Here is a 25,957-nt window from a genome sequence, read left to right as displayed (position 1 = left end):
TGCTACAAAGGGTTTATGGGGCGGGGTTTATCTCGACCAGAAAATCTCTTTACAACTTCCCCTGTCTCCGCGTTTTCTTTTTACGGCGATTGCGTGCTTCAAGTCCAGTCACAGTAGACATGAAAAAAACTGCTTGAACAATGAATAAAACATTTCTTTGTTGTCGACCGACACTTGCGAAGATTAAGCTTCCGTCATGGCCTTTTTGTTTATGTAACTGACGAGTTGTTAGAGGAGAAAGTGCAAGCTGAACGAAATATGTCGAAATTTAGGGTAATATAAGTCGAAGACGAAGGGTAATAAGTCCAGGATGGGGTTTATAATTCCTGGTTAATGATAAAAAGTCGAGGATGAGAGTTATAAAGAATTAGGTTTTTATGGTAAATAAAAATCTAATCTTAATGTAAATACATATTATTAAATTACACTCTTTTATGGTTTCGTTTGTTTTGTGTTGATGGAAACTTACATTGAGAACATATCTAACACAAAAGCATAACAAGATTTATGATACGTTTTTTAAATCAACAATACTTTGTTTTTGTAAAGCTATTTTCATTGGAGACGACTAATGTTTTTTTTGCCACAATGCTGAACACAATCAATGATAAAGATACTCGTCCCATAGTCACGTGAACATTTTTTGTAATTTACTTAAATGCATTCAAAACAAAGAATTGTTTCTTATATGAGAGAAGGGGAAATAAGTTTTCAGATTTTAGGATTTTAGTTGGGTTTCACGAAATATTGGTGCGTCTGCATGTGTAAATTGTGTGTCAAGATACACTTTCCTGCGACGTAATTTTGGTTGAGGTTTCAACAACGTATTGGCGATTCTTGACAAATACGAAAATAAATTTGCTAATACGCTCCAAATGATATGGAGAAAATCAATTTAAATGGATGGCTTTGCCAAAAATTATAACACTGTATTTTATAAATATGTATTCAAACTACGATTCTCACCCATGAATTTTCACAACCATTTTTTTGTTCCTCTATTTCATAGTTTCCTCTAATTATTTTTATCTTTAATCCTCGCATTTGACACCCATCTTGTTCTTCTTAGAACCGTAAATTAGGTGTCACTACTGGGAGAGATGAGGTTTATTGAAGGGCGAAGTATTTAATTTCCATGAGAAAAGGGGTGCTGTAATTATTTATGTTTTTATTGGCAAAATCGCATGAGCCATACCTCTCAAATTCTCCCCTGTCTCCTCTAGTCTTCGGTTTTCACCCTCATTTCTGACTTTTTATCCTCGACTTCTGACATTCGAACAAACTCGTCTATAATTTGATGAACAATTGTGAAAGTTTCTAAAAGGCAATTGACTATCTATAAGTGAGGAACGGTTTTAAATTGAAAATGGTGTTTCTAATGCAATGAGGAAAAACGAAATTGCGCAAATGCATGAGATAGCTTTGCAATATCGCTTATACCCCATACACTCTTTAAAATTCAAGTTTATTATTTGATATTTTTAAAATGATAAAATGTCTTCCACATTTCTAGTATTGTTGAAGAATTAAAATTTGCTCAACATTCAACAATTTTTTTTAAGCTTTCAGGAATTGCGTGGTTTTGTCATTTTAAATGGGGATTGAGATATAACAAAGTTCATAAAGGGATTTTTTGGATCTAAAATTGGAAATATTTTGCATAATTATTATGACAACTATTTATTAACATTTAAAAACTCCTATAAGTCATTTTACACTCATCAAGTGTTTATTTTTGTTTGACCTGCAGAGGAAGACATGGTTCCTCTTGATTCTTATGTTTTGTCGGCATCATCTTCAAAACGCATTACAACCCACAGAAATCAAATTATAAACTTTCTTCCGAGTAATGCAATGATTGATGGTAACAGCGCTTGGATTCCTAATCAATCTGCTCTTGGAGAATACCTTCAGGTAGCAAACATTTAAGTTCTGCCTAATGTGTAAAATGTCCAGCTTAAAACTCTACAACTGTCTACGTGTGTTTTAAAGACTATACTTAACTGCTTCAGTTTTTCTCTCGTTCATTCTAGGTTGAATTTACGAGTAGCAAAATCGTCACAGGAATCGCAACAAAAGGACAAAGAATCTTAAATGCAGATAAATTTGTTCAAAACTACACTTTACAATATCGAGTTGAAAATACATGGATTGATTATAAGGTAATTTCAAATTGTCACTTTGCGTGGCTTGAAAAGCTGGGTTATCGGAGAACGAAAGTAAAACATTTTGGCATTTGATGTAGGAATTCGGAGTGAAGAAAATATTCGTTGGGAACTCTGATTCCTCATCCATTGTGAAGAACTTTTTTTCAACTCCATTATCTGTGAAAGCATTGCGTATTTATCCCCAGTCTTGGAACAACGAAACAGCTTTGAGAATTGCCGTGTACACAAACCGTATGTTATTACTTACTTATTATCCAATGATTATTCTGGGTTTTGAAGTCTCTAGTGTCGTATCTAATGTAAAACAAAGATAGCATATGAGTATTCATAAAGATCGGCGATTTGACTTTTCTGTGAAAGTGACAGTAGAAGATACTATAACGGTGCAGATGCAATGAGTTTTTTTTTACAAAGTTACCTTGACGAACACGTAAAAAATCATATCTATTTATCCGTTATCCATGCCAAAGGCTTCAAATGCTTGGAGAAAAATAAAATTAAGTGACTCTCCTAAATAATATATAACCTAATGCAACTGCGTTGTTCATTCTAGCACCAAAATCTATTGAAAACTGTGTTGATCCACTTCCAACAAGGGAAGGTAAGATTAAAGAATGAACATGTGCAGAAAAGTAAATAAACTAATGCTTTTAATCTTCGCTTAACGACTTGATTATTTCTTTGAAAGCAAATCTTGGCGAGCCTGGTGCCGCAGGTACAGTGTATCGTTCTCACCAAAATGATGGAAAAACAACCAGTACACTTCAAATCAACAACGATTTCAACAAAATTCGTGTAAGAGCAAGCAAAGCATTTTATTTTAGTTTGAATACCTTATTTCTGGGAAACGATCCAATACTTAGGTTTAATCAAGGGCGTATCATACAGGGTGGGTGTTAAACCCTCCAGTTTTGGGAAGTGGTTGGAGAAATGCAATCTTGGTCGGTAATGACACGATTTTCACATCGCTTTTGAACTAATAAACCGATTTTCGACAATAAATAATGTTATCTCATTTTCCCAAGATAAGTTTTGTATGTAACAAATTTATTGAGCATGATATTGCATCAGCTGAACATATTTTTCATCAAATGCGTTCGAAATACTTCGTGTTTGTTGGTAAATTTGCGTTTTCCGCCTCCCCCCAACTCAAAATATCACGCTACGTCATTTTAATAGTGATAGCAAGGCTTTGGAATAACATTGTAAAACCTAAGAAACCTTCAAAGGTAAAATTTATGTTTCAATATTTTGCTGGAATCTTTCTAGATGAACAGCAGAAGCAAATTTGAACATATTAAGACTACAGGTACGTTCACATCAATTTATATATACACTAACTTCATTAAATAACTGGATAACTCTTTAGAGTATGTTCAGTTCAGTATTCTTAGACTTAAGATCAATTGCATTTATGACATCAAAAAGTTTCGACTGCCGTAAATGCTCGATATAGCGCCGCGGTGCTTATTTAATTTTCCCTATTCTGAATGCGGTGCTTATTAGGGAGATGCGCTAATTAAATAATTTTCAACTAAAGGCTCACACCAAATATATATATTGCTCCCAAAAAATAACAAGTAGAAAAAATCTATTTACTTGATACAAAATAATATAACTTAACGAAAATAATTTCATATAGATGCGCAACAAAAAACCAATATATCATTTTATTACCAAAATTATACTGTATCAATATCTGAGATGCGGCGCTTAAGTGGGAGCGGCGCTAAAACGAGCATTTACGGTAACCGTTCTGAACTCTCCTTACAATGTAGGGGCAGTGACATGGTTGATATTGGAAGAAGAAGGAAAATCATACATTAATAATGTTGACATTCGCGGAAATGCTCGTTTATTGGTCAGTGGGAAAAAATCGGATTCTCTCCATTTACACTCAATACGCAGTGATTCTAGTGGTCAGGTTTTTGTTGAACCTATGGTGACGGTAAAAGTATCGAAGCAAATCTCACCATGTTTTTATGCATTTAACTCAAGCGTTATAGTAATTGGTAATGAAACTGGAGCTGCAGTTACGATTCAAAGAACATTCCACATTTATGGAGAATTAGATTTGAGCAATTCTCCTGCTGTCGAAATGGGTCGGTATGGGGGATCATTTGCAATGCATCCTGGATCAAAACCAAATGAACTTAAGTTCAATAATTTCGTCATCAACGATAGTCCCGGATATCAAGTTGACTTGCTTCAAAACAACAACACAAAGGTTTTACGTGTTACCAGTGGAGAATTTATCATGGGAATTGGTTCTGCATTCATAACCAAAAAAGAGTTGACATTACTAGCAGAAGATGTGATAATCAATGGTTTGTTCATTGCACCAAAATTCACGAGCATGGACTGGAAATCATTAACAATAAAAACACAAGGGTCTTTAGATACTCGAATTGTAAGCAAAGAGTTGAGAGCGAATGATATTGTGGTGGATGGAAATTTCACTTTACAGAATTCTAATATATCAATAATGGCGAACAACTTAAATGTCTCTGGAAGACTGTTGGTAAACGGGTTTCTTAAACTTTTTGACAAAAATGGTGCTTCCGACGTTTACATTAATGTCCATAACAACGGCATGCTGAAAATTCTCGGCAACTCAAACTTCCCTCAATCAAATTTTTCAGAAATACGTGCAAGAGATATTCGAGTATTTGGTGCATTTCATGCAGGAACGGTCAACGCTTTAGAAGGTTGGCAACATATTCATATTGGACCACGTGGCGAGTTTATCCTTTCTTTGACTAACGAGCTACGCACTGATGAAATTATCGTTTCTGGAGCACTTGAAATCAAAAATTCAGTTAGTATTCGGGGCAAGACAGAAATGCAAACGAGACTTCTAGCAATTAGAAATAGCGGTCGGATAACGTTGAATTCACTAAAAAGCGAAACAGTCTCCTCTTTGCGTGTTTATGAAGTTTTAGTTGACGGTATTTTCCAAGCTGGAATCGTTTCTCCAGGACAAGGATGGAACACCTTTACCATTGGTAATCAAGGAAACATGACAGTCTCATTCAACGAGACATTTCATGTTGACAAGATGTTGATTAGTGGAAGTCTGGTTGTTAAAAATGAAATAAAAATTCATGGCTACGGTCTTCAAAGGACGGCATCCGTGATGAATCTGGGGACTGGTAGCCATGTTAAGTTCATGGCAGATAACTACAACGTGAGCTGTGGTAATACGACTAATTTCTCTGAAATACATGTTGACGTACTTACAATTGGTGGTATTTTTGAAGCAGGTCCACTATCTATTGCGCATGGGATTAATGACTTGCGTATATATCAGTCAGGTGACTTTAGGTTTTATCCTATTGGTGAATTTTGGTTCAACAAGTTTTACGTCAATGGAAGCATGACATCATATAAAGAAGTCATTATTGAGGGACAAAACAGCCTGCCCATTGCACACGCACATTTCGGACCAAGTTCTAATGTTGTTCTTGGAAAGTGTTTTGGATATTCAAAAATTGCTGCCCTTCGTGTGACGGTGGCAGGAAATGTTGTCACTAATTTACTTACAATCGGATATAGCTGGCAAAATCTTATAGTTACCGGAACATTTGAATTCATACCTGCCGAAGCCTTTAAAATTAATAATACCGTTATAGATGGGACGATGAGAAGTAAAATTCCATTTGACGATAAAATGACTCTATCAGGTGACACTTTGACGATAAATGACGGAGGTTTATTGAGATTAAACTATCAAGAAGAACTAGAAAATAAAAATGATGGTAGTGAACCTTCTGTAATTAAAATGGCGTATTCCATTGCTATTCACGGACGAATTCAAGCAGGATCACTTCACATGTCTGCTAATGATCTTACGATTTCAAAAAATGGCATCATAACTGTTGACTGGGGTGGATATGTAGGTGGTCGTGGACCAGGAGCTGGCTCAAGTGCAAGTTTGGGATCATCTGGAGCAAGTCATGGCGGAAGGGGAGGAAAAGGCGCGGGTACTTCATGTCATAATCTGCCATACGGATCAATTTATAGTAGTGGAACTTGGGGTAGTGGTGGCGGAGGAGAGAGTGGAACTGGAGGAAGAGGAGGAGGAATTGTATATCTCCAAGTCATGAAAACAGTTCAGGTTGATGGAAAAATACAAGCTTCTGGGGAGCCTGGAAAGGTATGAAGATTTTTGACTTTATTTTTGCTTACATTTGTAAAATCGCCATTATCTATAGAAATAAATTTAATATATTGGAGTAAATGTGGTTTTTGTTTCAGGGAGGAAATGCTGGTGGAGGCAGTGGTGGATCAATATGGATAAACTGCACTCGATTGAACGGTGAAGGACACCTTTCTGCCAACGGTGGAAATGGTTATGGAGAAGGTGGTGCTGGGAGTGGAGGTAGGATCACAGTGAATTACCAAGTAGGAATTTTTCATAGTGATCATACTTGGGCACATGGAGGAACAGCGAATAGTCAAAATGCCGAAAATGGCGGTCCTGGTATCGTGTATCTAGAAGGAAGACTGCCGACGGTGAACAAGAATTTGAGGATTGATAATAAAGGAAGGAAAGCTTTGGTAAGAATAAATATTTTTTCAGCAATCGTATTGAACTAACGAACTAACTAAATTATTATATATCGTCAATTACAAATTATTATTTTTATGTATATATTTAAATATAGGAAGTTTATAAGTGATGATTCTCCGTAAAAAAAAATGCTTGATGCCCGAGAGCAGAGCGTAAATATATGTAGTGTTGTTGACAAAATCACGAAAACTACAGATTCATCCCGACAAGCCTGTTTCGTGATTTCTCACTCTTCAGGGGATTTAAATCTACTATTTACGAAACAGGCTTGTCGGGATGAATCTGTAGTGTAGTTTTCGTGATTTTTTTCAATATCACTACATACCGGATTTTAAGTGATTTTTATTGAGCTTTCGACTCGTTGCTTCGAGCCTTCATCAGAAACTACAAAATTACAAATTTTCAAACTTATATATATATAAACTTATCATTATCATATATATATATATATATATTATACTTAACATAGATTTTCATCATTGAATGAATATTAATGTATTTTTAGGTCTACGATGGGAAAAATTTTGAAAGTTTTGCATCAACAGGTATGATTCTTCTTCACAGAATGAAAAAACTTTCACAAAATCATTTTCACCAAACCAACTGGAAACCAAAACAAAACCGATTTTGTTATACTGATATGTTCTTTTACTCTTTACAATACCTTAGAAAAATTGATTTTCGTTGCGATGAATTTTTACTTTTAAATAGTAAGATTGTGAAATTATGTATTTTATATAGGAGCTGTTGCTTATCTTGCACCCGAAACAAAAAACATGAAGCTAGATTTTACTTTTGTTGAGCTTTATGGTGGGTCACATCTTTACATCGATGGCAACAGGACGGAAATGTCAGCTCGTTTTGTTCAAGGTGATGACACTGGCTTTATTCATATTGCTCCCGGAAACATTCTGCGACTAACTGGCGAGTCTGTATATCGTCGTACAAATGTCACGTGGGCACCTCGTGTATATCATGGTGCACAATTTATTCTTCCTAATGCCACCATTGAATTCCGGTTAGTAAACGCTGAGTATCCTGAACTGAAAAGACCAACTCATATTGATTTCTGGGGGCAAGTTGTTGGCAATTTAGCACATTTGATGGTTGGCTACGGAGCTACATTGACATTTACAGATATAGCTCCGAGATCTTTGACATTTGTTGGCATTACTATACAGAAAAAGGGAAAATTAGTATTTCAAAGCAAATACGGAAACACGAGCGATCGTTGGAATATAAATTTGAAGAAAATTTAGGTCCACTAAGACGAGATGGAAAGCTGACTGTCGAAGGAGGAGGTCATTTGGAAGCAAGATGTTTGAAACTTTCAGCTGAGTCAGTTGATGTGCATTACGAAGGTTATGTTGACCTCAATGGACAAGGTTATATAGCAGGTGAAGAAATACAATATTATTATTGAACAAAATGGGTAGCTCCAATACTGTTTGAGTGACGTATCGTTAATTTTCACGTAGAAAGTTTCTCACAAAACCTCTTATGCCAAAAATTTCTCACAATTGTATTTTCTGTTGAAGTATCATCACAGTCATTAAAGAAAAGAAGGTTAACCTCTCTTTGTTTATGCTTTTTATATTACTCCATGTTTATAGATCAGGGTGTTGGTGCAGGGCAATTACCTGGCTCAGGTGCTGGTCATGGTGGCAGTGGTGGTAGTGATACGAATGGACGATCACCTGGAAGCCCGTACTCATCGTTATTTAGTCCAAACCAGTTTGGTAGCGGTGGAGGAGGAAGCAATGGAGGAAGTGGAGGTGGATATTTGGAGATAGAAACAAAGAACTTACTTGTCGTTGATGGTATGTTTTACCCGTTCTACAATGATGGTTTAAAAGTATTCAAAGGCTTACCATACTCAATAGATGGTTTGCATGTTACCCCACGGCCGCCATCTTGGTTGACTCAAAGTATTTTTCTTGTTTACAATCAACATGGCGATAATCTCTTTGCCCTTTAATTCCTTTGAGGGGGGGGGGATTACAATCCACCTGTATGAAAATAATTATATGTACATACACTGAAAGTGACAAGAATAGCAAAAATGATTTGTAAGCTTTCTCATTATAGGTACTGTTAGAGCTAATGGTATGAGTTCATCCAATCATGGTGGAGGAAGTGGTGGCAGTGTGATGATTACCACGAACAGATTGGAAGGTTCTGGTAAGATTACTGTTAACGGCGGTGGTACAGCAGCTGGAGGTGGATCTGGTGGTAGATTAGCTATTCGTTGGCAAGACAGAGAATGGTGGTTTGGTGAGCTTCAAGCCTTTGGTGGTGTCAGTTCTTCTTCAAAATATGGCGGAGCGGGAACCATCTATCTACAGGTAGGTCATTTTATAGCGTTGGTATTTTTGGGCAAGTTTTGTTTGTTTTTGCTTTGTAAGTGGCTCCAATAATGTCGTTTTTCTGTTTACTGATTGGCAAAAAGCGTTCCGTTCCTAAAGTTATCAAATAAATATCTTAGCGCGTGTAAAAGTCGTAATTTTTTTCTCCCAGTTTCTCAGGTTACTTGTGCATGTATTGGACAACGACCATTGGTTCACAGGAATTGATTGGTCTAAATTTAGCTGCTTTAAAATTTTAAGTGCTTTGATTAAAAGTTTGCCTTATTTATATAGGACAATCGCCATGGAGTTTTGAACAGAACTTTGATTATTGACAATAACAACAATTCACCTCCATCACCTGAAATTGACTTCTCAAGCTGGAACTTCAAGAACGAAGGAAGTCGAACTTGGTTTCACTTTAATGAAAGTGAACTGGATTTTGAAGAAGTTCACATAATTCGACATGGGGAACTTTCACTATTCCCAAATGTTACAAGGCATGTACCTACATCTAAGTTTGTATTAGTGAACTGAAAGTGAGACTTGCGATGTATGTTAACACATTGTAACATGCGTTACATTTTTAGAGCTGTAAGAGTTCACAAGTTTGTTGGTGATACAACTGGTGTGTTGCACGTGGGTCCAGGACAAACCGTGATTGGTCAGTTTGCTGATGACGGTGAATTTGAAGTAAACACATATGTGTATAAAGATGGTGTTTTTCATCTTCCGAAATCTTTTCTTTGCCGTAAGATAAAGTTAACAAACAGGTAATATACTATATTATTTTTAAACAACTCTGCATAGTTACATCTACAATTGTCACGACGTGCTCAAATAAATACCCAATTGGCTTTATTTATATAGGGGAACAATTAATATGTATGATGTCACAATTGCACGTGACTGTCATTTACTACTTTCCCTTACGGGTACAACACGACTTGCAAGGAAAATGGGCACATTTCAATTTCATCACCTGATCATAGCCGACGGAGGGGAATTAACATCTACTGATGACGTCAGAAACTCCAGTATTACCTTGGTAATGGATGATGGTAATGTACAAGGAGGTGGCCATCTACATATGACGAACTTGATCATCAAAGCCGCAAATTTTACTGTTGATGATCTTGGAACTGTACAAGGAGATGTTTATGATAATAGGTTGGTAATTTCATTAATTGATTATACTTTTCTTTCCTAAACTGAAATGACTGATCTTCTCCAAACTAAATCTGAAAATGTAAATATAAGTTTTTGATTTTTCTTGTCCTCGGCATAATGTGTTACAGCTGTATACAAGGAAATGGTTTATCTTCTACGTACGGCTCATCTGGTGCCGGTCATGGTGGCTCTGGAGGAGTTGGTTCTAATCAAAAACGCGTTGGCATCCCATTTGGAAACTTGTATGAACCACGGCATTTTGGTTGTCATGGTGGAGGTGCTAGCGGAGTTGGATTGGGAGGTGGAATAATTAAGATGACTGTGTCGAACAAGCTGAAGTTAGATGGTTCAATAACTTGTAGTGGATCTTCAGGAACAGCAGTTGCATCAGGCGGTGGCAGTGGGGGAAGCTTGTGGATTGAAACGAACTTAATACAAGGTTCAAACTTATTTATGATTTTTTGGTCATTTTTGCAAAAGCAGACTTTGTAATTTGCAGGAAATCCATTGACTTGTGCAACTGCTCATTTCCTCACTGCCATTCAACTGCAGTTCGGCATTGACCTTTTTTGTATGTTTTAGGTTATGGTAGATTACAGGTAAATGGAGGCAATGGTCATGCTAATTATCGTTGGTCTTCCAATATTTACTATGATGGTGGTGGTGGAGCTGGAGGAAGAATGGCAGTGTATTTCAGGAACAACCGCACTTATAGTGGAACTTTTGAGGCTTTCGGTGGTAATGGTGGTATACGTGGTGGTACAGCAGGTGGTGCTGGTACCATTTTTATATATCATCTTGTGCACCATCATCGAACCTTAATTGTGAGCAACAAACAACGCTCTCCTCTTAAACCTAGAGATCAACCTATAACAAATTATACAGACTTATCGCTTATTCCTGGGACAGCTTGGTTATTGACTGAAGACAAAATTCACGAGTTCGCAAAAGGTTTAAATTATCATTTTGAAGAACTACAAATTTATGGTGGAGTACATCTTGCAATTCACGAACAGTTTGGAGGAAAACCTAGTTTATATTTTCGTCATATGATTGGCGATCGTACTGGCACAATTCATGTCGGCAGTGATCAGCTGTTAGATCTCAATAGAACAGAAATTGACTTACCATTTAGCGTTCACGTGTATGATAAAGGATACTTGGGGTTGGCTCCGTATACAGAGGTACATGGAGTGAACATACATGTCCATGGCGTTATTGCAAACATTGAGAACTTGTTACTGCATCACAATGGACATTTATTTTTGAATGAGGGAGCCAAGAGTGGTAATGTTCATTTACCAGATGACTTTAGGTAATAATTTTGAGACATAAGATAGCTTTTCTTCTATGTTCTTTGTTTGACGCTAATGCACTTGCAATCGCTTTCATAAATAACACACAACTTTTATTTTCATCAGGTTTCAGACCATTCGCATTCAGGCCTTGGGTTTAGTTCAATTTAGTTCCTCTCCAGTCACTCACAAGGGAATGAATCTAAGTGTCACAAGTTTAACTATCGAAGGAGGTAGTAAAATGAAGGGGAATGATTTACACATCGAAGCAAATGATGTTACGATTGACTTTGGAGGTGAACTTTCGTTGACTGGTGGAGGTTACAAATTATCTGATGGCACTGGACGAGGTGTTAATGGTGGCATTAACACTGGCCGTGGACTTAGCTCTCAAAGTGGATCATCTGGTGGTGGGCATGGTGGCTCTGGAGGGAGAGGTTTAGCTACGATGTATGTAGGATTACCATATGGAAATGTATATGAGCCAACAGATTTTGGAAGCAGCGGAGGAGGAAATCAAGGGCAAGAAGGTTGAAAAATCTATTAAAATCCGTGTGTCTTATTTGTTGTATACCCAATCAAATTTTTTCTACAAAATAGTTTCTTCTCCTTTGATCTATGACTTACACGTTATTCTTATTAAATATCAATGCTTTCCTTTTAGGTCACGGAGGTGGCCGTCTGTTCCTCAATGTCTCCAATCTTCTTGAAGTCGATGGGAAAATAACAGCCAATGGACAAAATGGACGGTCAAATAGTGGCGGAGGAAGCGGTGGTAGTGTATGGATATACACAAACATTATTAAAGGATATGGTGCAATTATTTCAAACGGAGGTGCAGGAGCCACTGCTAATGGTGGAGGAGGGTCTGGAGGCCGAATCGCTGTATACTTTCAAAAGAATGAAACTTTTAAAAGTTTTTCTTACCGTGCATACGGTGGTAGAAACGTATCTCCTAGAGCTGAATCTGGTGGAGCTGGCACTGTTTTTCTATATCATCTATATCACGAACATCGAACTCTTCTTATTGGTAATAATGGCCAGTCGTCTTTAAACAAGCACATGAATTACTCTGAACTTGACCGTGAAGGAGGAAAAGCGTGGATCATGCCTGACTCTGGAATTCACGCATTTGCTGACACTGTAAGCAATTTCCATTTTGAGGAACTACAAGTATTTGGAAGTGCGCATCTTGCATTTTGGCCTTCAAACACTTCCATCAATATCTCCATCTTTTTCCGTGACATGATTGGCGATCGCTCAGGAATGGTTCATGTGGGACCTAACCAAGACTTAGATTTAAAAAGACAAGAGATAGATGTACCTTTTAGTGTATATGTGTATAAAGATGCTCATCTTGGTTTAGCTCCTGTAACCTATGTTCACGGTGTTGAAATTATTCTACGTGGTACACTTTCGCATGTCCTAAATATCACCCTTCATCATGGTGCTCAATTGTGGCTTCTTCATGGAGGTCGAACGACGAACATGGCCATCCATCAATACCAATTTGATGTTGTTCGAATACAAGATACCGCCATTGTTCATGCTGTCACATCTCCAGTGATTGATCCTGGTATTCAACTTTTTACCAAGTTTGTGGACATTGAAGGTGGTGGCTTATTACGTGGCTCGAGACTTACCTTTACCACAATAAATTTGACAATAGATGATGGAGGTAAACTAGCAGCAGATGGTCTTGGATACAATACATCACACGGTTTTAGTGGGACAGGCTTACATGGATTGATAAATCCAGGTGCTGGTCTAAGGTCGTTCTATGGTGGTTCTGGGGCAGGACATGGTGGGCGAGGAGGTCGTGGAAATTTGAACAACGGCGCTGTCATAACAGGGGCAGCTTACGATGATTTGTACGAACCAGATATGTTTGGCAGTGCAGGAGGAAGAAGAGATTTACGGAACATATACCGAGGAGGAAATGGCGGTGGAGTTATTTGGATGAATGTCACAAATACAATTTCTGTTGATGGAATTGTGACCGCAAGTGGAGAAAATGGTCCAAACGAAGGAAGTGGGGGAGGTAGTGGTGGAAGTATTTGGATGTTTTGCAAAAGAATTATGGGTTATGGCAAAATTTCTGCCAACGGTGGGAGTGGTTTCATGAGTAGTATTTATCCTGCCGGAGGAGGAGCAGGTGGAAGAATTGCTATTTACTTCCAGATAAATGAAACATCGACGTATTTTGTGTATGAGGCACGCGGAGGTGCGGCACATGGTTGCAAGATAGGACGGGAAGATCTTTGCCGAGCCGAAGCTGGTGGTCCTGGAACTGTATTTTTGTATCACATGATTAAAGAACATCGGACATTGTTGATAAATAACGGTGGTCAAAAGCCTTTAGCATCGGCAATAGTGGACTATGGTGACTTGAAAAAAGATGGATGCAAAGCATGGATCTTACCCGAATCTGGGAAACACCATTTTGCTAGCAAGGGCGAAGATTTCCACTTTGAGGAACTCCAGATATATGGAGGTGGTCATCTTGCTGTACAAACTGAGATTGTTGGCACGCCAGCATCTTTGTTTTTCAAACACATGATTGGTGATCGAAGCGGTACGATTCATGTTGGTCTTAATCAAGTGATGGACTTGAAGCGAGAGGAGATAGATCTACCTTATAGTGTTCATGTGTATCTTGGCGGTTATCTTGGCCTTGCCCCATACACGGAAGTTCATGGAGTAACAATATATCTTTCTGGTCACCTTGCGCATGTTCAGAACATGACGTTGCATCATGGTGGCGCTTTCTGGATGTATCATGGTGGCCGTACTACAAACCAAACGAACAGTTCATACCACTTCGACACAATGAGAATACAAGAAAATGCATTTGTACAAGGTCTTACGTCACCAGTGCATCATCCTGGAGTTAAACTCACTGTCCGAGCTCTTCATGTTGAAGGAGGAGGTTTGTTTCGTGCTACACGACCTACTATAATAGCTAAAAATGTTACAGTTGACGATGGTGGCGTTATCTCAGCGAATGGTTTAGGTTATAACAGAACCCACACATACTTTAATGGTCTTCATGGAGTAGTAAATCCAGGATGCGGGAAAACGTTTTCTGGTGCCGGTCACGGTGGAACAGGTGGTCAAGGTCAAGGCTCCAATCAATCTGGAGTGGCATACGGGGATATATATGAAGCAACGACATTCGGAAGCAGTGGAGGTGGTCTGAAATCGGGAAATGGTGGAGGGGTTCTTTTCTTCAATGTCTCCAATGTTTTACACATCGATGGAGTTATTAGTGCCGAAGGTGACGATGCAGCAAATGGTGCAAACGGTGGTGGTAGTGGAGGAAGTTTGTATGTACTTTGTCATGAAATCACGGGCACTGGTTCTGTATCCGTTGCTGGAGGTCGTGGTGGATCTTCAAATGGAGGTGGAGGAGCTGGTGGTCGTATCAGTATTTACTTCAACAGCAACTCATCCTTCACTGGAAAAACAATAACGAAAGGTGGGGGGAGCAATGTCGAAGCTGGAGGATCAGGAACTGCATTTTATTACCATCTTATTCATACTCATCGAACAATTTTTGTTGATAATAATGGACAGCAACCGTTATTTCCTGAAGTAAATCACTATGAAGATATTTCATATCAAACTGGAAAAACGTGGATTCTGAGCAACTCTGGCGAGCACTTATTTGCTGATAACGCAGATCGATTTCATTTCGAGGAGTTACAAATCTACGGCAGTGCGCATCTTGCAATTACATTTTCCAACGTAACAAACCGTGTCACCTCGTTGTTCTTCAGTTTTATGATCGGTGACCGCTCTGGTACTATTCATGTTGGTGATAGGCAAAAGCTTGATTTACGTCGACGATTTATTGATTTCCCAGCGCATTTGAGAATCTACGATGGTGGATATGCTGGACTTGCTGAAGTTACAGAGATAAACAAAGTCAATCTTTATTTGGCTGGTGTTGTTGCACACGTAAGAAATTTGACCCTTCTCAACGGTGGAATGTTTCATCATTACATCACTGGATATACAGAAAACGCGCTTGTAAGAACTTTACGGTTTAATGAGACAGTTCGCGTTATGGCTGGTTCAAAAATAGTCACCCACAGTGCTAATGCCGACAATAGGACTTTTACTTTAGAAAGCAAAATATTGCTTATTGAAGGTAATTTTGATTTTTACAGTTTGGTGTTTTACCTTGGTATCAAAATTTTTAATTTATTTTAGTATTTTTCCTATGGCTATTTATGTGTTCTTAAGTTGTGAGTTTATTCATTTTGATCTTCATACGCGTGGTTATAAATTAGAAAAACTGAACTTTTCCATTTTTTAGGAGGAGCCGAGATTCAAAGTAACAATCTTCATTTGAGGATCGTTAACCTCACCGTTGACGATGGTGGTAAAATAAATTTGAACAATGGCGGATTTTTGGCCATGCAAGGTCCAGGAACTGTAATTACAAAGAACTTCAGAAGTAGTGGTGCTGGCCATGGTGGCTCAGGAGGACAGCCATCGTGCTATGGTTACAAAACATGTCGAATGCCTAAGGGACTACCGTATGGGGACATGTTTCAACCAGACGAGTTTGGTAGTGGAGGTGATGGTACATCTGGAGGAATTGGTGGCGGGAAAGTTAAAATTGATGTCAGTCATACTTTAACGGTAGGATTTTTTTTTGATATCAAAGTTGTGTGGCTTGCACCGCGTCATTTAAACTATTTTCTTTGTTTGTTAGCTAAATGGATACATAGAAGCAAATAGTGTAAAGAAGAGCAATGTTGCTGGTGGTGGTGGTAGTGGAGGAAGTATTTTTATTTCTACTCAAATATTCACTGGTGGTCATACAGGAGCTTTACGTGTAACAGGAGGAACATCTGATGCAGGGGGTGGTGGTGCAGGTGGACGAATAGCTGTATACTACTCAAATAATGTGACCACAGCTTTCTTTGCTGGAGCATTTGAAACTAATGGTGGCGGATCTAAGGCTAGTGGTGAACCAGGGGCATCTGGAACAGCTTACCTTGAGCATGTTTCAACTTCATATAAGATTCTCCGTATTGATAATAAAAAACAAAGGCCCATTCGAGATGTCATTAAGAATGAAGGAAGAAAAGTATCAACATCAGGAGGTAGAGATTATTTAAGAAAAAGATACGAGATACCCAATGGAATCGTTGTTTTAAGTTCAGAAGATTATTACGTTCGACCTTGGCCAAATTATCATGCTTTTAAAATTCGTGACATGTTTGATGGCAATCCAAATACTTGGTTTATTGTTGGAGCGCTATCGACAAAACTTTCTATTAATTTGAGGAGAGTGATGTTTGTTAATCATGTTCGAATATTTCCGATATGTAATCTTAGACCTTCAAACTTCAAGGTGAGAAAACAGTTAATTAAGTAAATTATATCACTCTTCTGTAAAGTGTGACAACAAACAACATTCGTCAACATTTTTATCAAAGTTCATCATCATTTAACAATTGTTTCTTTTTCTTGCCAAACATAGTTGAGTGGTTTGGATGAAGCGGGAAGATCGTTTGTCATCCATCAAAGTTACGTTAACATGGCTTATGGCTGCACACTTGGCTCCTATACAGACGTTATGTTTATGAGAAATGCTTCTGAAATATATATAGAGTTATCCAGTAATACATTAAGAAATACTGGCTTGGCAGAAATTGAAATCTTTGAAGGAACGTCGTCTTCCTGGGAGCGGTAAGCAAGATTCCTTTTCTTCTCAAAGCAATTTGAATGAGAATGCAACAAATCAAAAGGGTTGAGTTTCTCACATGTTGATGATATGAATTAAGTTTGGTGTGATCATAAAAATCATGTCAGTTCCCTTACAATTTATTTTTCAAGTGGTAATTATTTTAGAGTTGAGTTTCTGTAAAATATATTGTTTTGAATTTCATTCAACTGTATTTTTAGTTATGAAAATCTCGAAGTGGATCAAGCAGTCACTTGGCTTCTTTTAAACTCATCTCAGTACAAGTTTGACGAAGTGCATATTCTAGGATCCGCTCAGGCAGCCTTCAAAAATCCCAAAGATGTGCAAGCACATATCTCTGTCTTTAATCGGCGAGTTTTTGGCGATAAATCAGCCACTATTCATGTCGGCTACAATCAAAATTTTACCATTGAAATAACTGATCCAGACATACCTTTAAGCTTGAGGATTTATGAGAAAGGCGAGCTATCTTTGCCCAGAAAGAGTTTTCTCAAAGGCGTTGGTATATATCTTTCTGGCAAGGTAAAAGTAAAATAAAATACAGTTATTTTTATCAACCTAAAATTATATTGATACCCGACTATGATATCATGGTTTGTTTTATTGTTTCACCAACAGCAGCTCAAAAATCTCTAAAAGTGCGACAGTCTGTTGTCAAAAAAGATTTAAAATAACATTGCTGATTGAATTTTTTATATTTTTAGTTGACCGGATTGAAAGAAATCTATGTTCTTGATGGTGGTCGTCTTGAGTGCATGACATCCAGCTGCATTGGAGCACAATGCAAACAGTCAGATTACAGTTTGACATCTTTATACGTTCAAGACAAGGGTTTTGTGAAGCTTGGTGAATCACATCGCATGAACGAGCTTTATTTAAATCTTACAAACTTTACGGTGGGTTAAAATTTTTCCTGTCATGGTCAAAATCATTTGATATTTTAACTGTGATGCATGAATGTAGCCATTAGACATATGGGTCTTTAAAACTCGAACTGAAAGTAAAATAAGTTTTATTATTTAGTAAATCTCGTCAATGTTAGATCAATTTTCAATCGACTCAACTCAAAAAGTTTTTTTACTTAACCATATTAAAAAACTTACACATTGCTGGTTCCTGACAGCAAACTGTTGAATGTGTTGTTGATATAAATGTTTTGAATGTCTTGTTTATGTATGATAAATATGTTTTTGTTGTCTTGAATACTTCTATAGGTTTATGGTGGAGGTCACTTTCAATCACATGGTCGTCTCAAAATCAATGCTATGAATACAGTATCTGTGAATTCTGGTGGCGTCTTACAACAAGATCATTCTGGATACGTGACTGGAACTGGTCCCGGTCGTGGAACAGGTCACGTAAATGGTGGATCTGGAGGTGGTTATGGAGGTAATGGTGGTCGAGGAGTTGGTACACTTATAGCAGGACAAACATATGGCTCATTGTACGCTCCTCTTCATTTTGGAAGCCCTGGTGGATTTGGATATGACTATGGTAAGATGGTCGTATAAATTGAAATTAGGACATCAAATATTGACTCAAAATATACAGTTTTTTAGTGTGAGTATTGTATACTTTGTTTTCAGGAAAACTTTACTATGGAAGCTACCGCTATCGAACAACCACTCCTGAATCAAATGAAGTGAGTGTTGGAGGTTTGGGTGGTATTGGAGGTGGATCGTTAAGGACTACGTGCAAACGACTTGTTGTAGACGGGTTAATTTCGGTCAATGGTCAGAATGCACCAACTTGGGATCAGCGTAGTGGAATTGGAGGTGGAAGTGGGGGTAGTATATGGATAACATGTGATGAACTTGACGGTTATGGGTCCATTTATGCACGTGGTGGATCGGGATCTACTGGGAATGCAGGTGGTGGCTCCGGAGGACGAATTTCTGTTGAATACAGTGCTATTCACAATTACAATGGTTCATTCTCGGTGCGTGGTGGATATGGATTAGAGGACGGAGCATCAGGTACAGTTTATTTAGAAAAGAGAAATGGTACTCGTATCTTATGGAGAAGACTAACGGTAGACAACGAAGGTTTGTCTTTGCCAAAAGCAATGAACCGTCAGGGTAATTTATTGAACATATTTAGTGGCCTCTACACAAATATCGATCAGGTTGGCTCAGTGACATGGCTTAAGGAAGCAAGACACTATATATTCGACGAACTCATACTTCAAGGTAACTCGCACCTTGCTCTTTATGGTAATGCATCCAATGAGGATGTATATTTGCGAGCAAATCTCTTGACTGGAGATCGGTCTGCCGTATTGCATATTGGGGCTTTACAAAAAGTGCATTTTCACGATATTGATGTTTACTTTCCTGTGAATACGTTTGTTTATCCACGTGGCTCGTTATTCTTACCTAAACGTGTATCTCTGCGCGAAGTATGGATGTATGTTAACGGTTCTCTGTCAGATTCTAAGGAATATGTTGTTGATAAGGATGGGCAACTACATCTGTGGTCTGGTGGAAACAGTGAAGGGGAACCGGAAGGAACATTTGTCTTTGGGAATATCAGTATTTATGCACGTGGTCGTTTGACTGCGACCACCTTATTTGGACATGGTAAAATGGCAGTACAATGCATTAAGATGGTGATCAATGCCGGGGGCAAGTTCATATCAAATGATGTTCGTTTTAGTGCTACAAACATCACTGTTGATGCTGCTGGTAAGATCAAAAAAGCTTGCTATTTTTTTTTTGGGGGGGGGGAGGGAAGAGGTGTGTTATGATGAATTGAGGATGTTTCAGGAAATAAGAAAAAGGTTTGTGTGAAAAGAAGAGATATTTGTAAAAGTAAAACCAGTGACTGTCCAGCGTTTAGCAAAATAAATTTTGCTATTCTATTTATAAATAAATATATTGAAAGTAGAATATGGTCAATCGAAGTGCTACTTTAATATATTTTGAAATACACGTACGGTCAAATTTTTTTGTTATTAGGCATTAAGCACAAAACGGTATTAAGTCAAACAATGTGATAATTTTCCTGCTGACACAAAAAACTTGTTTCAGGTGAAATAAGTTCCACTGGACTTGGTTACGCTGCCGGAAGAGGACCTTCGTATGCACGTGGTGTTCGTCAACATTCTGGTGGTGGCCATGGTGGAAATGGTGGTCGTGGAAGATATCAGTTGCGATCATCTTTGGCGTATGATTCAATTTATACTCCTGTCATGGCAGGCAGTGGAGGGAGTGGCGCATCAGGTGGTGGAGTACTTCATTTTAATATAAATGATCTGTTTCGTGTGGAAGGAAATATCCGTGCAAACGGTGATTCGCACAGAACTGGTGGTAAGAAAGATTTGGTTTCTGAATTTCCTCTAGATCTATTTGATTGGTTATGTGGCATAATAACAATAAGTATGAATCTTGTTTGGGTTGAAATTTGATGTCTCTTGCATACCATACGTTTATAACTATGAAATATAGCCTTGACGGCTGACCTAGAAAGATCTCTGAAGTTGTTTTGTTTTCTTTACAATGATAATAAGGTGATGTTTATTTTTTTGTAAAAAAATTAACTTAGGAGGTGCAGGAGGCTCAGTTCTCGTCTATGTTAAGCATTTCGATGGAATGGGAACAATAGAAGCAAGAGGTGGAACTGGATCTACCGTTGGCGGTGGAGGGGGTGGAGGCAGAATAGCTGTGTATCATTCAGGGATAAACACGTTCATCGGGGATCTTCAAGCGTTTGGGGGAGAAAGTGCTTCTGAGAGAGGAGGTATAATTATCAGCATCAATATTAGGTTCTGTTTATTGTAAAGAAATTTTTGCTTTTTTTAGATACTATTACATTAAGTTAAGTACGTGATGAGATAACCTAAATAATTCAGTAACATTATTTATTGAAATATTTACTTATCTACTGTCTTACTTTACAGAAATATTGTTTACCTCAATTTCATAACTTTATTTCACACAACATTTTAATCATAAATTTTTACAGCTGCTGGAACAGTCTATATCCAAGATGATAGTGGTAATACAACGAAAAGACAACTAATTATCGACAACGGTCATGACACAGCATCTTCGAGGATTGTTGAAGTTAGGCAGTTAATAATCACGGGAACCTCGACTGAAAGTGCAACATCTTATCGGTCGTTGGAAGGGTTTAGTATCGAAACAACGGGTCAACCGTACTGTATTTATTCTGGCATTATAAATGAATGTAGATATCAAAATAATCGCTTGTCCCACTTGTTTGATAGCTCAAATAATTTCTACTACACAACATATTCAACTCCTGAGATAACCATTACATTCCCATATCCTATCACAATTGATCATTTGAGAATGTTCCCGAAATGTCATTCAGACTTTAGCACAAGTTACAAAATTCGTGCCCTATTTGGAAGCAGCCTCGCTCTTGAACAAACATCTTGGATATCGACTGAACAATGCAAACAAGGTCAATATGGCATTGTTCATGTGCAAAAAGAAATAAATAAGGTTAGATATGCCAAAAATTATGAACAGGATGGCGAGATGGTTTTTTATGAATCTTTCATCCAAAGCTGGGTAGCGAATGGTTTTTCATTCTGGAAATAAAAAATACCAGTAATAAAATGTTTTCTTCTCTTCTTGTTCTACTGTAGATCGTGATATCGCTTTCGAAGGTTTCTTCATATGCCGCTCTGAGCAAAGTACAATTATTTATTCAAGAAGTGTTTCCAAACCCTTCTCAGATGTTGATTCAAACACCTGCAGCTTGGATTTCTGTTGAAAATGAAAATAACACGATGAATGACTTTTTGAAGTTTGACAAGGTAAAAACTAGATAAAAGAAAACTATTTTCCTTCAAATGGAAGTTGGAATTTTACTAACGAAGTGTGTTGAACTCATAGTTGAACTTAAACAGTGGAATTCACTAATCAAACAAATTAATTTAATGCAAAGTTTTGATTAGAAGGCAAAAATAAGTTGAAACACAATACATGCATGTGCGTGTCTTGGGTGTGATTGGAACCAGTCAGGCTTGTGAGGTCTTTCAGTCAGTTTTAGGCTCGTTAGACTTGTCTTATTGCATCTCAAGTTAGCTACGAGATGTAGATGTATCTTGTACTTGAAAAACAAATACGTAAAATGATCTTATGAACATTTTTGAGAATGATGATGTGTTTTAGGAAATAACAGACCTTCTATCACCTTACTCTCGTAAGTCCTTCACGTCGTTGTTTAATAACTATTACATTCTGTATCATAGGTCATTTTACGGAAAGGAGGGCATTTAAGTTGCTCAGGTAACGATTCTCACCTCATTACAAACGAGCTGGATGGTGATGGCACCGGATCGATTCATGTACGCTCCTCTCAACAACTCTCCGTAAATCGTACGACTGGCTCTTTCAAGACGGAATTACTGGGAAATGTCAACTCTACCTTAAATCTTCCACGGAAATTTAATTGCCATTCTGTGAATATTCACGCACGCGGCGTTATAAAAAACTTTAACGAAGTCTCTGTCGGCCCTCGATGTTTTCTTTCAATTGAGGAGAAAGAAACAAGTCTTAATTTATCAATAAATAAATTGGTTGTCCAAACTGACGGTCGTCTTCAACTACTTGCAGAAAATGGCGAAGTCGTAGTTAACGGAGTATCTATGGATGTTCGTGGTGGTGCAAGGGTAAGCAGATTGATTAAGTACATGTTTTATTTGCGTGAGGGACTTTTTCATGGATGACGTATGGCAGGCTTGAACTGTCATGCTCCTGTAACGTATTTTAAAATAAACGTTGGTGTTTTAGGTTGATAGTAACAAGTTGAAACTAAATTTCATCAACATTACTCTGGAACCTTTCTCTATCTTGTCAACGGAAAATAAGATTATGCCCAAAGGATATCATGATGGTGATGGTAAGTCAGGTAATCTGGGAAGTAGTGGTGCTGGTCATGGTGGTCATGGTGGTTCTGGAAGGTCCTCTAGTGTACCTGGTGTTTCTTACGGTGCATTTAAAGTTCCTCGATCTACAGGACGACCCGGTGCTGCACCGATTTATCCTCGAGTTCCTGGTTACGGTGGAGGCATTATTGAGTTGATAGCACAAAATTCACTGCACGTTGATGGCACAATATCTGCTATAGGTGGTAGGACTACATCATTACTAGGAAGTGGTGCTAGTGGTGGAAGTATATTGGTTTATGCAAGGTATCTCCATGGTCAGGGGTTGCTTGATGTTTCCGGAGGAAGTGGTGATTTGGAAAATAGTGGAGGTGGTGCTGGTGGTCGAATAAGCATTTACACTACAGCGAACAACTACATTGGTCGATATTTAGCATTTGGTGGGGAAAGTAACTATGAGCCGGGAGGAGCAGGAACTGTCTTTATTGAACGAGTTACTGTAAACGAGACGGGTAATATAAAGAGTTTGGTTCCACGTAATTTTGCTAATAATGACCAAGAATTTGAGATTCAAAATCGAACACTTTACATAAACGCGAACAATCGTAAACCTCGACCTGCTGACCTTAGCTCTAGTTTCAACGACTCTTTTATAACAGGATCAGGACGCACATGGGTAACATTGGACCCCTCTGATGACAACATAAGGCTGAGTGAATTACAGATTTACGGAGGAGCGGAAGTGCTGTTCATTTTTCCTCAGGAACCCAAACATTCTTTGTCTCTCAAAATAAGTAGGATGCAAGGCGATCGTAGTGGCTCATTCTTTGTTGCTTATAACCAGTCATTCCTTTCACTTAACTCCTATCTGCCATTCAATTTGTTGATCTTCCAAGGAGGTGTTACTACAATGCAAGGTGAATTGCTTGTTGCTGGTGTGACTGTCGATGTTGATGGTATTCTTCAAAAATGTCAAAAAATTACAATTGCTGATGGTGGCACTGTGAAAATGAAGGAGATGTATGATATCAATGGCTTATCTACGAAGGTAAGAATTCTTGGAAACAATTTTTTATTCTTTTTTAATTGTGAACACAATAAGATTCTTTTGGATTTTCATACTGCATTTTTGTATGAGTTATTATGTCATACCACCTTTTGTTTTCTTTATACTTGAAGACTTTTGACTTTGAAGAGATCAGTATTCGTAATCATGGAACAATGCGGGTTACAAATCAAGAAAAAGTGAGAGAATTCAATGGTCGCTCCATTCACGTACATGCAGGGGGTAAACTCTCCGGGGTTAATTTGCATGTAAACGTCATCAATATCACTGTTGATACATTGGCTGTTTTTGAGGCAACTTTGTCTGGGCAGACCTTTAGTTGGCCAGGTAATTAGACCTTTCGAAAGTTTGATAAGTATTAAAGCTGAATTCTTTAGAATTTTTTTCTTGGAAATCTAAAGAAAATTATTTCAACGTATCTTAGGACAGGGGAAAGGTATAGATTCTATCCCAGGATTCCCAGGCGGTGGATCTGGTGGAGGACATGGTGGTCGTGGTGGTAGGGCAGCTGGACAAATATTGTCAGGAGCAACCTATGGTTCTGTGCTGACGCCGTTGAACTTTGGTATATTGAGATTTGTGTTCAATGAATTTCTTTTGCATTAACTTTAATTTTTTGAATTTCTATTAAACAGGAAGTTCTGGTGGCAACGGTGTATCCAGTCATGGTGGCGTTGGAGGTGGTATCCTCTTCTTCAATGTATCAAATCGCCTCACCGTAAACGGCGATCTTTCAGTAAATGGAGAAAATGCCCGTGGATTGTATGCCGGTGGAGGAAGTGCTGGCAGTATTTACGTCATTACTCAACGTTTGGACGGAAGTGGCAAAATCAAGGTTTGTGCCATCTTTTGCTGTGAATAATACCCGTCCTGGTCTCATGTGAAAACCTGAAAGCATGTCATCGCTTTATTACACTAAAGTTTAGCTTCTCCACAAAATGCTTTAACTAAAACTCAATGGCTGACACTGAGTATTTTTAAAATAAGATTTTAACTATTAACAATAATTATTGGCAGTGAAACGATTATTAAGACAAACAAACCTGTTGAGATTGAACTACGATTGACCAATGACGATTATTGGTATGCAATGACAGTCAACACATTACCTTCTCCATATTTCAGGCGAATGGTGGAAATGGTTACAGTGATAGACAGTTTGGTGGAGGTGGAGGCTCTGGAGGTAGAATAGCGTTGTATTATAGTGACAATAAGGATTACGATGGTACATATGAGGCTTTTGGTGGATTTGGTAATGATGAATATGGAGCAGCCGGAACTATTTATCATCATCGTAAAATATCAAACAACACTACAAATAAGACTTTGATTGTGAGCAATAATGGACATTCCCCACAAACTGGCAAAGTGAACCAGGTATGAATATAGCTCTTTGTGTTTCGCATCTCTGAATTTAGAACAAAACTGTCACCTTATTTCATACTATTGAATTGATTCGTTATTCATTTCTTCATTTTAGCTGTTGGAACAATTAAAATTATCTTCTGGTAGCGGTGGCGAAGGTTCTTCGACGCTATATAGAGCTCGTGGGGGTATTACTGTAGCAACCTCCGCTTCTCCTTTTTATAAACTGAAAAACTTAGTTGACGGTTATTTCAACACATCATTTGCATCAACCTCTCAATTGACAACAATTACAATCTCTTTTATCCGAGCAACCTGGATACAACTCATTAGAATTTATCCAGTAAGTTTAATAATGCAGTGCTTTTCAAAGGTCTGTTTGGTAAAGAATTT

At 38.0% G+C, this 25,957-nt stretch overlaps 1 protein-coding gene across 1 annotated transcript in view; it reads left to right on the top strand.

Annotated features, from left to right (window-relative positions):
- Positions 1-25,957, top strand: part of LOC124445623 — a 79,720-nt gene that overhangs the window by 1,573 nt on the left and 52,190 nt on the right. The window contains 38 exon segments of the mRNA XM_046996364.1: positions 1,751-1,914; positions 2,034-2,162; positions 2,246-2,399; positions 2,722-2,769; positions 2,857-2,963; positions 3,438-3,477; positions 3,947-6,324; positions 6,426-6,728; positions 7,247-7,286; positions 7,483-7,992; positions 7,995-8,138; positions 8,355-8,561; positions 8,830-9,086; positions 9,381-9,586; positions 9,677-9,859; positions 9,957-10,256; positions 10,385-10,695; positions 10,839-11,571; positions 11,678-12,081; positions 12,216-15,704; positions 15,873-16,201; positions 16,275-16,919; positions 17,049-17,257; positions 17,474-17,795; positions 17,978-18,169; positions 18,488-18,767; positions 18,860-19,957; positions 20,303-20,581; positions 20,817-21,011; positions 21,237-21,742; positions 21,889-22,059; positions 22,498-22,917; positions 23,039-24,181; positions 24,313-24,526; positions 24,624-24,764; positions 24,835-25,034; positions 25,325-25,576; positions 25,680-25,907. Of these exon segments, the coding sequence (XP_046852320.1) occupies positions 1,751-1,914; positions 2,034-2,162; positions 2,246-2,399; positions 2,722-2,769; positions 2,857-2,963; positions 3,438-3,477; positions 3,947-6,324; positions 6,426-6,728; positions 7,247-7,286; positions 7,483-7,992; positions 7,995-8,138; positions 8,355-8,561; positions 8,830-9,086; positions 9,381-9,586; positions 9,677-9,859; positions 9,957-10,256; positions 10,385-10,695; positions 10,839-11,571; positions 11,678-12,081; positions 12,216-15,704; positions 15,873-16,201; positions 16,275-16,919; positions 17,049-17,257; positions 17,474-17,795; positions 17,978-18,169; positions 18,488-18,767; positions 18,860-19,957; positions 20,303-20,581; positions 20,817-21,011; positions 21,237-21,742; positions 21,889-22,059; positions 22,498-22,917; positions 23,039-24,181; positions 24,313-24,526; positions 24,624-24,764; positions 24,835-25,034; positions 25,325-25,576; positions 25,680-25,907 (16,931 nt within the window).

The sequence above is a fragment of the Xenia sp. Carnegie-2017 genome, unplaced genomic scaffold (genome assembly GCF_021976095.1).
Source record: "Xenia sp. Carnegie-2017 unplaced genomic scaffold, XeniaSp_v1 HiC_scaffold_22, whole genome shotgun sequence".
NCBI classification, from domain to species: domain Eukaryota; kingdom Metazoa; phylum Cnidaria; class Anthozoa; order Malacalcyonacea; family Xeniidae; genus Xenia; species Xenia sp. Carnegie-2017.
The sequence above is the reverse complement of the archived record's forward strand: the minus strand, read 5'-3'. Positions and strand labels throughout refer to the sequence as shown.